At 35.3% G+C, this 13,189-nt stretch overlaps 1 protein-coding gene across 1 annotated transcript in view; it reads left to right on the top strand.

Annotated features, from left to right (window-relative positions):
• The first annotated feature begins 1,626 nt into the window (after nucleotides 1-1,626).
• The window catches only part of NRG4 (neuregulin 4), a 56,195-nt gene continuing 44,632 nt past the window's right edge, over nucleotides 1,627-13,189 (top strand). The window contains exons 1-2 of the mRNA XM_077780458.1: nucleotides 1,627-1,636; nucleotides 4,291-4,384. Coding sequence (XP_077636584.1) covers nucleotides 1,627-1,636; nucleotides 4,291-4,384 — 104 coding nt within the window. The remainder of the gene's footprint in view (nucleotides 1,637-4,290; nucleotides 4,385-13,189) is intronic.

Here is a 13,189-nt window from a genome sequence, read left to right as displayed (position 1 = left end):
ATTAGTCATGTTCAGTAATTATATTCATTTTAAATTGAACATGGTGTTATATGTTCTATATATGTTCTATTGTAGCTATTACCTCTTTCTTAGTTTTGTAAGTTCTTCAGATCATCATTCATATAAATGTCATGTGCTTCATAAGGAAATTCTTTTTTAAAAATACCTTGTGGAACACTTGTCCATTAGCTCTCAATTAAAATTCCTTTTCTCCACAAACTTACACAGCACTCTTCAATTATTCCTACATGAAAAGATAAATAAAGAGTCTAAAGAATGTGGTTTATTTTATAACTTTAAGAATTGGAAGTGATTTGAGAGGGCAGCTTAGTACAAGTCCTTTTATAAATAAAAGTCTGCTTCATTTGCAACTCTGAACATGAGAACTCAAAGGGGTGGTTCCCTTGGCTGGTGCCTGACCTCTGTGCACACCTTGGTCTTTGTCTCAACTTCGCCCACACTGCACACTGCGGCCGTATAAATCAGATTTTCAATTTGTTATAAATGCAAGGCACAGATGTTGTAGTCTTCAGTATTCAAAGTCTTTTGAAGCGCTGAGTATCCAACAAAATTTGTTGTTTGTATGAATGTAAGTTTTTATTGAGGTAAGCCTATCTGTTTGAAAAAAGGACTCATGCAGTTAGCTAGTATTTATTTCAAATTAAGTAGATTTAATTTCTCTCTATGTCTTTGTCTCTCTTTGCCTTGTCTGTATAAGGCTTTGGGAAGAGACCTTGATATTACACCTGTGTTAATAGGAAGCTGTTGATTGAGATTTCTGTTACAAAGTCTTCCTCTCAGGAGTAAGTCACTTTATAAAACAAAATTGAGAGCTTATAATCATAAAGTGAGTATCTTTCATCTTTTCATGTATTTTTTTAAATTCCTTTGTTCTATTATAGCAGGTAACTTCACATATGCCTTAATAGCTATTTTCCTGTGCCAGATGCCAGACATTTTTTAAAAGCAAGGCATTTGTAAATTGGTAAATACTATGTCAATCGACCGTAAATTTGTAAAAAGTACAGTACTTTCATAAAAGTTTTAAAGCTTCCATAGAAATGCAAACCTTTTAAATGCTTTTAAAGATTTCTCTATAAGTATATTTTTGGCCATTTTCGATAAGCTGAAAAATTGGAAGTTATGAATAATTCTGTTTAAAAGTCAGATTAGAAATAAGCTTTATGAAAAAGTAAAAAGTCAATTCAGGTCATCCAGTTTCATTTAGAGAGTCATATCTTTTATATATAATCTTATATAGTATGCTACTGTGATAATGTTTATTTAAAAAAAATTTGACTTCTCTGCAGAGATTTAAGATTACATTATTTAGTCAATGACTTATATTTACTGTGTTTATTCTGTTTAATGTTGATCTTTCAGTTTTTTATGTTCAGATGTTTTTATTGATATGTAGTAAGTAGCTAAAAAAAATAGATGCACTAACTGAAGAATTTTATCACTAACATATAAATATCTTAGTTTTCATCATTTAAAAATGTATGCTAATAGAATATTTGACTATTATAATGCCTTCAAAAGATAATCTCTCCTAAATTATTAATTTTAGGTGCTGTTTTTCAACCCTAAACTTTTGACCAAGAATGAAACTATTTAAAAATTAAGATGCCAACAGGTAACTTCTTGTAATTTTACACATTTGTCAGTGTGTGTCACATAGCAATAGAACCCCCCACCCCTGCGAAAAAAGGTGTGTTAATACAAAGCTTTATTTTTCCCTATCTAAAATTGTTCCAGGAATTTGAAATATTTTGGTTTTGAAAGATCACTTTTTATAGCATAAAACTATTTTATTTAGACATATATTTTGTTGCTTTTTCCAAATTGACAAATTCTAGCTTACTTTATATCTAAAACCAACTTCACAAAAGAATACATGATATTATCATGTGTGGAAATTAAGAAGCAAAAAAGTTTAAGAAGATGAACATAGGGGAAGAAAAGGAAAAATAAGATAAATACAAAGAAGGAGGCAAACCATAAGAGACTCTTAAAATACAAGCTGAGAACAAACTGAGAACTGCTGGAGGGGTGGTGGTTGGGGAATGGGCTAAATGGGTGATGGGCATGAAGGAGGGCACTTGTTGGAATAAACACTGGGTATCATATGTAAGTGATGAATCAACAAATTCTACTCCTGAAGCCAATACTACACTATTAACTAACTTGAATTTAAATAAACAATTTTTTTAAAAGGAATAAATGAAATCAAAATAACAAAATAGATTCAGAGATAATGCTTCAAGTTAAATGAGCATTCTTTACAGACAAAATACCAGATTTTGAGACCTGACTGGTTATAATCCAGTTAAAAATAAAGACATTGATTTCAGCTATTCTGTGATAAAGTTACATTCTACTCTCAGTGGAAAACCCTATGTGATGATTCCTGTGATTCTGATGTAATGTTAATTGGGATTTTATTTGTTAGCCATATTATTCCTGAAAAATGGTAAGCAGTATCTTATTAAAAGTTGTTTTTGATTGTAAAGAAGCACACCGTTGTATAAAAAAGAAAAAATCCAGAAAAATTAGTTCTGATTGGTTTACTTTCTTTTTTCCCACTTAAAATTTTTTCTACTTCAGTTTTCTTGTTTGTTTTTTACTTTCATAGTTATAATCATGGGGAAAAAATCTGTTATAAGATGTCTGATAAGACTGATAGGGGAATTCTAGTCCCTGCCCGAAGACTCCCATTCTGGGTTTTCCTTCCCAACCTGCTTTCCATGAGAACAGACTGTAAACTCTCACCTCTGCTTATGCTCTGGGCTGAGACCTCTGGAGAATGATCTCTCTGAGCCCACCAGTGTAAAATAAACCTCCTGCCTTCCAAAATCTCCAAGTGCCAGCTTGGTTCTTCTGCCAAGTGATCCAGACCAGATTCCAGAATAATAATGTCATGGTGAATCCAATTCTTGTCAATTCTAAAGTAAAAGGAACATTTAAAAAATTTAAATTCTGGTGGTGGAAACATCTGGCTCAGTAGCAATTATATTTTAACAACTGTTGATATTCAGTGGTAAATAAAGGCTAGAGGATTTTTTTAATGCCAAATTTGAGTATTGCCATTTTCTTCACATAAGATAATTCTAGGTTATTTTCTAGACAGACAGTTAGGAAGTAGTAATGTACAGTTTTATCCCTTTTAAAGGCCAAAAGATAAAGTGTTCAGCAATTTGCCCTTCTAATTATAAATAGTAGTATAATGATTCAGTGATTTTATAGATATTTCTAAATTTTTCTATATAATGGTTTTGGTGACCAGGAATGAAAGAAAAAGGTTTAAAAAAATAGGTGTGGGGAGGGAGGTACAAGATGGAAGAAAGGAGAGGGACCATGGGAGACCAGGAAAGAAAAGAGATAAAGTAGGATAAATGAAAGGTCAAAGATAAAGAAGGATATAAGGATGAAGAAAGAAGGGGGGAGAGAAAGCAAGCAAAAAAGAAATGGAAGTTTATTTTTTCAATATTTTAAAAGTTTTGGCTGTATATCAAGCAGTGACTTAGGTTTTTAATTTTACTTTAGAACTTTAGATAGTCTTTTCAGTTACCAGCTGTTACCTAAAATCCTCTTCCAAATCAAAACCTTGTAAGATTACATTTTGGTCTTTTTTTGTCGTTGTTGTTATTTTAAAGATTTTATTGTTAAGTAATCTGAATACCCAATGTGAGGCTGGAACCCACAACCCCCGAGATCGAGATCGAGAATCGCATGCTCTACTGACTAAGCCAGACAGGCATCCCTGGGTTTTTTTTTTTTTTAATTTTAAAATTGTCATAAATGAAATATTTAAAGTTAATTTTGGAAATTAGAATTTATTTCAATTATATAAATAATTTTCCTACAGCAGTTTCATAGTTTAATGAATTTTAGACCAAAAGGAAGGAATTTAAATACACCTTTAGAACAAGAAAAACTCTAAACAAAGCTGCAGAATCTTAGTATTAAATAGAAAAGCCACTGTTTATTTTAAGATCCTAATTGCCTTTTAAAAGTCTAATGAATATAGAGATTCCTTATTTCTGTAATATAATCTATAAATCTGTTATAATTAATGGCTGTATCTTTAGGACAGATTAATTTTTCTCTTAAAGGGATAGAAATCCCTGCTTATCAAATAGGGAATAAGATTAAGTTCTTCATTTTGAGGAGCAATTCTTCATTTTAATTTTTAGAGTTGCAATTTCAGTCTAAGATACTTAGTCCTTTACTTGTTTTATTAGAAAAACTTAATTTGCCTTTCTCCATTTCATTTATGTATGTGTTTAGATCACGAAGAGCCCTGTGGTCCCAGTCACAGGTCATTTTGCCTAAATGGCGGGATGTGTTATGTGATACCTACTATTTCCAGCCCATTTTGTAGGTAAGTAAAATGTGCTGGGGTGGGGAAGGCAATTTTATTTTTTATCGTCTACTAACTTCTTTGGGAAGTGATAAATATTGATCAAAAAGTGTAAGATGAAAACAATTGAGGAAAACTCTATATAAAATGAAATTATACTTTTTTTAATGTTTATTTAATTTTGAGAGAGAGAGAAAGAGACAGAGTGTGAGCAAGGGAGGGGCAGAGAGGGAGACACGGAATTGGAAGCAGACTTCAGGCTCCAAGCTGTCAGCACAGAGCCCGACACAGGGCTTGAACCCACAAACCGTGAGATCATGACCTGAGCCAAAGTTGGACGTTCAACTGACTGAGCCACTCAGGTGCCCCAAAATTATACTTTTAAAACAAAACAGGGTGGCAAATCACAATCTTGCTCAAAGTTTTTTCGAGACTAGTCTGATTTTTATAATAATCCATTATGGTGAACTCTATATGATTTTAGCAATTTAGGAAAGACAGTCTATGTTTAATATTACTGAAAAAATAAGTAGAGAATTCATTAATGTAAAAAAGCCCAACATGAGGTGTTTTGCTTTGAGTTCAGAATACATGAATACATGATAACTATGTTGGTACCAAAATTTAACATTTGATATATTAAAAAGAAAATGAAGTATTAAGTTTCTCTAGTATATAGCCAGGTCAGTAAAGGACTTGAAAATAGTACTTGTTTAGCTGGCTTCCTTTGAATTTGGTTGAATAGGATTTAAGGGAGGCATAGTAAACCTCTTTTACTTTTTTTTGAGTTCTATCAGATATTTTTTATTAAGAATTTATTTATTTTTAAATTTACATCCAAGTTAGTTAGCATATAGTGCAACAATGATTTCAGGAGTAGATTCCTTAATGCCCCTTATGCATTTAGCCTATCCCCACACACACAACCCCTCCAGCAACCCTCTGTTCTCCATATTTTAAGAGTCTCTTATGGTTTGTCCCCTTCCCTGTTTTTATATTATTTTTGTTTCCCTTCCCTTATGTTCATCTGTTTTGTATCTTAAAGTCCTCATATGAGTGAGGTCATATGATATTTGTCTTTCTCTGACTGACTAATTTCACTTAGCATAATACCCTCTACTTCCAGCCACGTAGTTGCAAATGGCAAGATTTCATTCTTTTTGATTGCCAGGTAATACTCCATTGAAGATACTAACATTTTGTATCTTGATTGTAGTGATGGCTAGTTGGGTTAAAAAGGCTGTCCTCCTGGGGCGCCTGGGTGGCTTAGTCGGTTAAGCATCCGACTTTCGCTTAGGTCATGATCTCGCAGTTCGTGGGTTCGTGCCCCACGTCGGGCTCTGTGCTGACTGCCAGCTCAGAGCCTGGAGCCTGCTTCAGTCTGTGACTCCCTCTCTCTCTCTGACCCTCCCCTGCTCACGCTGTCTCTCCCTCTCTCTCCTAGAAATAAATAAAACATTAAAAAAAAAAAAAAAGGCTGTCCTCTCTCCATTGAATTACCTTTACACCTTTGTCAAAAATCAGTTGACCATATATGGTGGGACCATTGATCTATGTTTCTTTTTTTTTAATTTTTAAACATTTATTTATTTTTTGAAAGACAGAAAGACAGAGCATGAACAGGGGAGGGGCAGAGAGAGAGAGGAAAACACAGAATCTAAAGCAGGCTTCAGGCTCTGAGCTGTCAGCACAGGGCTTGAATTCATGAACCACGAGATCATGACCTGAGCCGGAGTCAGGCACTTAACCAACTAAGCCACCCAGGTGCCCCTGATCTATGTTTCTATCTTTCATGATTACCAAACTGTCTTGATAACTGTAACTTTATGATAAGTGAAATCAGGTTATGCAAGTCCTTAACTTTGTTCTTCAGCTCATTGATCTTTTCTAAAAGACTGTATTTAATGTTATTTTCCAAATACATTTTACCTGCATCTTACAAATTTTATAGCCTGTGCATTTCTGAGTTAAATATTTTTTCCACTATGATTTCTTCTTTAACCTAGGTGGACTTTTTTTGTTACCTTTTAATATTTATATCTAATTTAATTCGCATTGTGGTCAGAGTACTTGGTATATTGAGCCATACCCTTAATATGTGTCTCTGTACTAAAGATATGTTTATACTGCACTGAATAAGTTGAAAGAAAGAATTAAGAGTACTGAAATTTGAAGACTCACTGGGATGGGAAGAAACATACAGTCTCAGCTCAGGCTGCTATAGCAAAAAACCATATGTTTGGTGGCTTATGAACAATAGAAATTTCTCACAATTCTGGAGGCCAGAAATCTGAGATCAGGGTGTTGGCATGATTAGATTTTGGCGAGTGCCTGCTTCCTGGTTTGCAGCTGTATCTAGGTAGATCTCTTGACCAGCAGGTTTATTTTCAGAAAGACTTGTACTTTCAGGAATCAGCTTTTTAGACCATGCAGCCATCTGATGACAGAAAGAAGAGGATCTTCTAGAGTAGGATGTCAGCAAATTACAGACCATAGGCCAGTATTTTGAGAGGGGGGGCAGATTATTTTTGTATGGATCTTTTGCTAAGAATATATTTTGGTTTTTAAAGAGTTGTAAAAACCAAGCACAGCAAAAAATACAGAAGATTAGAGGCATCTGTGTAGCTCAGTTGGTTAACCTGATTTCAGCTCAGACCATGGTCTCATGGTTCATGAGTTTGAGCCCCATGTCAGGCTCCCAGTGCTGACAGTGCAGAGCCTGCTTGGGATGCTCTCTCCCTCCCTCTCTCTCTGCCCCAACACCACTCACTCTCTCTCTCAAAATAAATAAACTGAAAAAAAATAAAGAAGATTATGCCACATATAGCAGGAAAAGAGAGCTCTTGAATCTCTTTTATAAGGGCACTAATCCCCTTTATGAGAGCTCCATCCTGATGATCTAATTACCTCCCAAAGACCCCCCTTCTTAATACCATCACATTGAGGTTAGGATGTCAACATACAAATTTTGGGGATACACAGATTCTAACACTTAGGTTGTCACTCTGCTTTTGTATTTTGGGCAAATGTATTTTAAGTTTATCATGAAAGTGAATGGGTCCACTTTGATCACACTGGGTTGAGGAATACATCTAATTTCTTCTTAATTTAAACTTTAATAGTAATTAAAGAATAGTTGAAGCTATGCCCCTGAGTTTATGGTGGATAGGGAAGGAAGCAAAGTTACCATGTTGCACAACAGCAGGAGATTCTGTGGGATTAGCACCCTCTGTGTAGTATGGATGGTGGACCCTGGAGTTGTTCAACACCTTGGAAGGAAGTGAAGTCAGGCAGACAGAGAAAAAGAATGAATATAATAGCTAAGGGTTAAATGAAGTTGAATGGCAGATACATTTTATATCATATATTGGTTTATAAAAGTAATTGCTTTCCAATAATTTTAGGAGCATCCTTTCTTATCTAGCACTATAGGTATAATAGGCATATCTGTAGGGGATAAAGTCATTTCCATCTCAACTCCTACTACTTCCTGTGTTCCCTGTTTTTATTAATGACATCCCAACTGTCATATTACTAAGTATCTTTGACCCTTGTCTAGTTGTCAAACCATAATTCTACCTTTGTTGTATGTCTCTTATCTCTCTAATCTTCTCTGTTCTTACTATCACTATATCAGCTCAGACCTTCTTAACTCCTGCCTTGTCTATAGAAATAATTTTCTAACCAATTTTCCTCTTTTTTTAAAGTTTATTTATTTATTTTGAGAGAGAGAGTGTGTGAGCAGGGGAGAGGGAGAGAGAGAAAAACAAACAGGCTCTGTATTGCCAGCACAAAGCTTGATGTGGGGCTGATCCTATGAACCACAAGATCATGACCTGAGTGGAAACCAAGAATTGGATGCTCAGCTGACCGAGCCACCCAGGTACCCCACAAACCAATTTCCTTGGAGCCTAATTCTAATTACTACGTTTGCAGTTTGCCACCCAAGCACTTTTGTGGCTTTCTCTTCTTCTTTGGTCTCTATTCTAACTAGAACCATTTATGTTAAATGTACTCCCATCCTTTCTTCCTGTCTATGCATATTGAAATCCTACTTAAATTTCAAGGCCACTTCCTCTCTAAGCCCCATCACAAATCAGAATTAATCTCTTCCTCCTTTGAACAGAGAAATATGTGGAATTTATCACTTTATATTTTGTCTTCCTTATATGCCCATCTCCTTTATTGGACTATAAATATTCCCCATTCCACCCCACCACTTAGGAGAGTACGTTGGTCAAAGTAACAGAATTTAAGTAATTGCTGACTTATAGATAGCGAATTTACAGAAGTAATTTCATCTCAGAATCAATAGTCAGTATATTTTTCTTAAGTGAAATTGATAAGTAATAAATTAACAGAATAATTAGAAATACTACAATGGCAATAAACAAGTATGGTTTACAAATTTATCATACATTGGTCTTTTTCCTCTTGTCTCTATTGTTTTTTCTTCTTTGTACTTTATTTAAAACTAGCATACTCTGGTTTTTCTTATCTAATTTCTTTAGTTGATTATTTAGCTCTTTGGTTTTTTTAAGCTATTGTTTTAAAGTTTTTTTTTTAATGTTTATTATTTTTGAATGACAGAGACGGAGGGCAAGCAGGGGAAGGGCAGAGAGAGGGGGAGACACAGAATCGGAAGCAGGCTCCAGGCTCTGAGCGCTCAGCACAGAGCCCAATGCAGGGCTTGAATCCATAGACTGTGGGATCATGACCTGAACTGAAGTTGGCCATTTAACTTACTGAGCCACCCAAGCGCCCCTTTTTAAGCTGTTTTAAAATTGAGGACTGCTTGGTATCAGTTGGTGTTGAGATCTGCTTTGAAGCCTAGTTCATGTATAGTATTTTAAATGGTCTCCGTGTAGTAGAGAAGAATGTGGATTCTTTAAATGATGCGTGAAAAGTTTTATATATGTACATAAGATCAAGCATGTGCTGTTCAAATCTGTTACACCCTCAATTAATTTTTTATCTGCTTGATTTATCAGTAACTGAAGAGGTATGTCAAAATTTGTCTATTTAACTATTATTTATTTACGTAAGTAATCTCTATACCCAATGTGGGGGTCGAACTCACAACCCCGAGATCAAAAGTTGCATGCTCTTCCAAATGAGCCAGCAAGGTACCTCTGACTTTATCTTTTCAATTGTCAAATTATTTCAAGGGATTCCTACGTCCTAGGGTACATCTCCAAATGTTTTAGCTTGTCACTCAAGGCTGTTTATCATAGTAGTCTATTCGATATCCTCTTCTATTACTTCTTCATACATAACTTGATTCTAAACATTCTGAAAACTACATGCAGGATCTCAAACATGCTAAGGCCTGACTCCGTGCTCTGGCATATGCTAGTCCCCTTCCTGAAACATCTTTACTCCTTTGTCTTTGAAGTAAGCTAATTTATTACTCTTCTATGAGCCTTCTTTGTCCTAACCATAATGATTCCAGGGCTCTTTAAGTTTTTTTTTTCTTTTTTATTACTGAGAGAGAGCACAACCTCGGGAGAGTCAGAGAGAGAGAGGGAAACACAGAATCTCAAGCAGGTTTCAGGCTCTGAGCTGTCAGCACAGAGCCTAACGCAGGGCTTGAACTCACAGACTGTGAGATCATGACTTGAGCCAAAGTCAGACACTTAGCCAATTGAACCACCCAGGAGCCCCTTCACTGATTAATATTTTAATTATTTACAGTCTTCCTCAAAATTGTGATGAATTGTGCCTAGCAAAGTAAATAATAAGTTAATAATTGAAGGAAGTAATAAATTACACCTACATATTGCTACCAGTGATTACAGAAAACTCAAATTTTAAATTTTCTATTAAAATGGACTATATTATCTTAACCCTACAATATCAGTAAATAATTTTTATGCAGTGATTTGGGTATTTTTTACTTTTTATCTGGTTATTAATAAATTTCAAATAAAAAAGAAATTGACCTTAAGCAAACATTTTTTTAAATGAGCCAATATAAATGGCAGTATATATATATGAAAGTATGATTATTATTCACCATAAGTCAATATGAATTCTAACAGTTTTTTGAATTATTTATTTTTTTCTAGTATTTGATAAAATATGTATAACATGAATTTACCATTTTAATCCTTTTTAAGTGTTAAGTGACATTAAATGCATTCACATTGTACCACAGTCACCATCATATATATTCCTTGAAATTCCTTAAGAATTTTAAACTCTTAAAAAAGTTTATTTTTTTTAAGTTTTATTTATTTATTTTGAGAGAGAGAGAGGGCAGGATGGGGTGGGGCAGAGAGAGAGAGAGAATCACATGCAGGCTTCACACTGTCAGTGTAGAGCCTGACACGGGGCTCAATCTCATGAACCTGAGATCATGACCTGAGCCAAAATCAAAGGTAGGACATTTAATCAAATGGTGCTTCTATTTAAGTTTATTTATTTATTTTTGAGAGACAGAGGGAGCAAGCACAAATAGGTACTTCTATTTAAGTTTATTTATTTATTTTTGAGAGACAGAGGGAGCAAGCACAAATAGGTACTTCTATTTAAGTTTATTTATTTATTTTTGAGAGACAGAGGGAGCAAGCACAAGTGGGGAGAGGCAGAGAGAATCCCAAGCAGGCTCTGTGCCCTGAGCATGGAGTCTGACACCAGGCTCAATCCCACCAACTAAGATAATGACCTGAGCTAAAATCAAGAGTTGGATGCTCAACTGACTGAGCCACTCAGACACCCCAACTATATGAATTTTAGAATGAGTTCTTCTGTTTCTGTGAAGAACATCTATTTGGTTTTTATCAGATTTTCTTTTTTTTAATTATTTTTTAATATTTTTTTAAATTTTTATTTCTAGGAGAGAGAGAGAGAGAAACAGCGTGAGCAGGGGAGGGTCAGAGAGAGAAGGAGATACAGACTCTGAAATAGGCTCCAGGCTCTGAGCTGGCAGTAAGCACAGAGCCCAACGCGGGGCTCGAATCCACGAACCGCGAGATCATGACCTAAGCGAAAGTCGGACACTCAACTGACTAAGCCACCCCGGCGCCCCTCAGATTTTCTTGAGTAGTCCTATAGTTAGTTATTTTTTTATTGTGTTAGACATTGTGTATAAAAACTGTAGAGATATTTTAAGGCTCTTGATTGCATGATATTCTTTTAGGGAGGACTTATGCCTCATCTTTTTTATAAAGTATCTCAACCAAAATGTGTTGAATAGAAATTCCAAATATAGAGCTAATCCTGGCCGTAAGAAGAAATGTATAATACTGATATTTATAGATCTTTATGAGGCGGTTCCCATTACACCTTTCACTGGGGATACTTGAGGTTTACTCTAGGACCTATTTATTTTCGCATACATGTCATAAGGAATCACAGAAAGGAAAGGGAGCAGAAAAAATACTTGAAGAAGTAATAGTCAAAAATAAATCAGTAGATTCAGAATATTTCACGTTCTAAGACTTTTACAGATAAGCAAAGTTGAGAGCATTCATTATTATTAGGTGTCACTATGAGATGTTAAAGGAAATTCATCAGCAAAAGTAAACAAAACAGATGGAAGCTCAGATCTACATAAAGGAATGAAGAGAGCAGAAGTATGACATTGTTCCTGTAAGCTCAAAGGATCCACATTGCTTTGAATTGAAGCAGAAATAGCACTCTTTTAACTTAAGAAGTTTATGCAGGATTTTATATGTTTGGCATCTTCTAGAGTAAATTCACATCTTTGATCACCAACCCAGAGTCTTTGTATCCCTTTGTGTAGACTGACTCCCACTCTCTTTCCAGTTAGCTTCTCCTCAGATAAAGAAGAGTCTGTTGATTCAGATCTGAACTACTATTATTGGTTGGTTCCTTGGCATCATCCATTTTATACCACTTACAGAGTTAATGTCCATGGTGCCATATAGAACATACACAGTTCTATTCATCTATGATGTGTGTTTGTCAAGAAACTTAGGAAATTGCATATACTAAACAGCTTTGTCACCTATGAAATCTGTGAAATGTCTTGACATAAAAGTGAGAACATTAGAAGGAATTGTTTAAGAGTCAACCTCTTTGAGGCTGGGCCCCTCTTCAACACATACTGTAATTGTGGAACTTCTATCTAGCTGCTCAGTCTTCACACATGTGACAAAGCTTGGATTACATTCTGAACTTCCATGATATTCAGGGTAATGTTAAAGTCACCATCAAACTCCTTGGTGATGGAGACACTTTAGAACATCTGTCTATTATTGCCACCAAACATACTTCTTGTATGGCATCCACAATGTGCACCTGAAGCTTATGTGTATTTTCCCTTTGACTAAGCATCTAAGTAGTGTTGAATGTCACAGATGTCATAATGTGATCTGAAGACTCCTTGATCGTAACAAGTTTTAGAGGGTTCTTTGGATAGCATATAATTGGCAAGAGGTGGTGTGTGTGTCATATTCTGAAATGTTGTGTTTACACAGTAGTGGTTACCCATATACTGGAACGGCCATTTCCAGTGGATTCCATTGGATTCTGTCCATTGCATTCTCTCCCACAAACCATCTACCTAAGCTCCCATCCAATGTGAAGCCCATATTTCTGGGTAATTTATAGTTTTGTCCAGTAGATACAGATTTGGCTCCTTATCCAGCAGTCAATAAACTAAAAGTTGTTAGTCACCCCCATCCCCCAAGCCAGATATACAACAGTGGCATGAGAATGGGATAATTCTAATGAAGTTAGGAAACATAGGGAAACAGGAAAAATAGGAAACATAAAATAGTTACTGGTGCGTAGTAGTTATCATATTCTCCTTAACAAAACTTGTGAACTGCCTCCCGTCATCCCCCCTCCCCCCCCCCC

This window comes from Crocuta crocuta, unplaced genomic scaffold (assembly GCF_008692635.1).
Source record: "Crocuta crocuta isolate KB4526 unplaced genomic scaffold, BGI_CrCroc_1.0 scaffold310, whole genome shotgun sequence".
In the NCBI taxonomy this organism is placed as follows: domain Eukaryota; kingdom Metazoa; phylum Chordata; class Mammalia; order Carnivora; family Hyaenidae; genus Crocuta; species Crocuta crocuta.
Note: the sequence above shows the minus strand (reverse complement) of the source record. Positions and strands in the feature narration are given on the sequence as shown.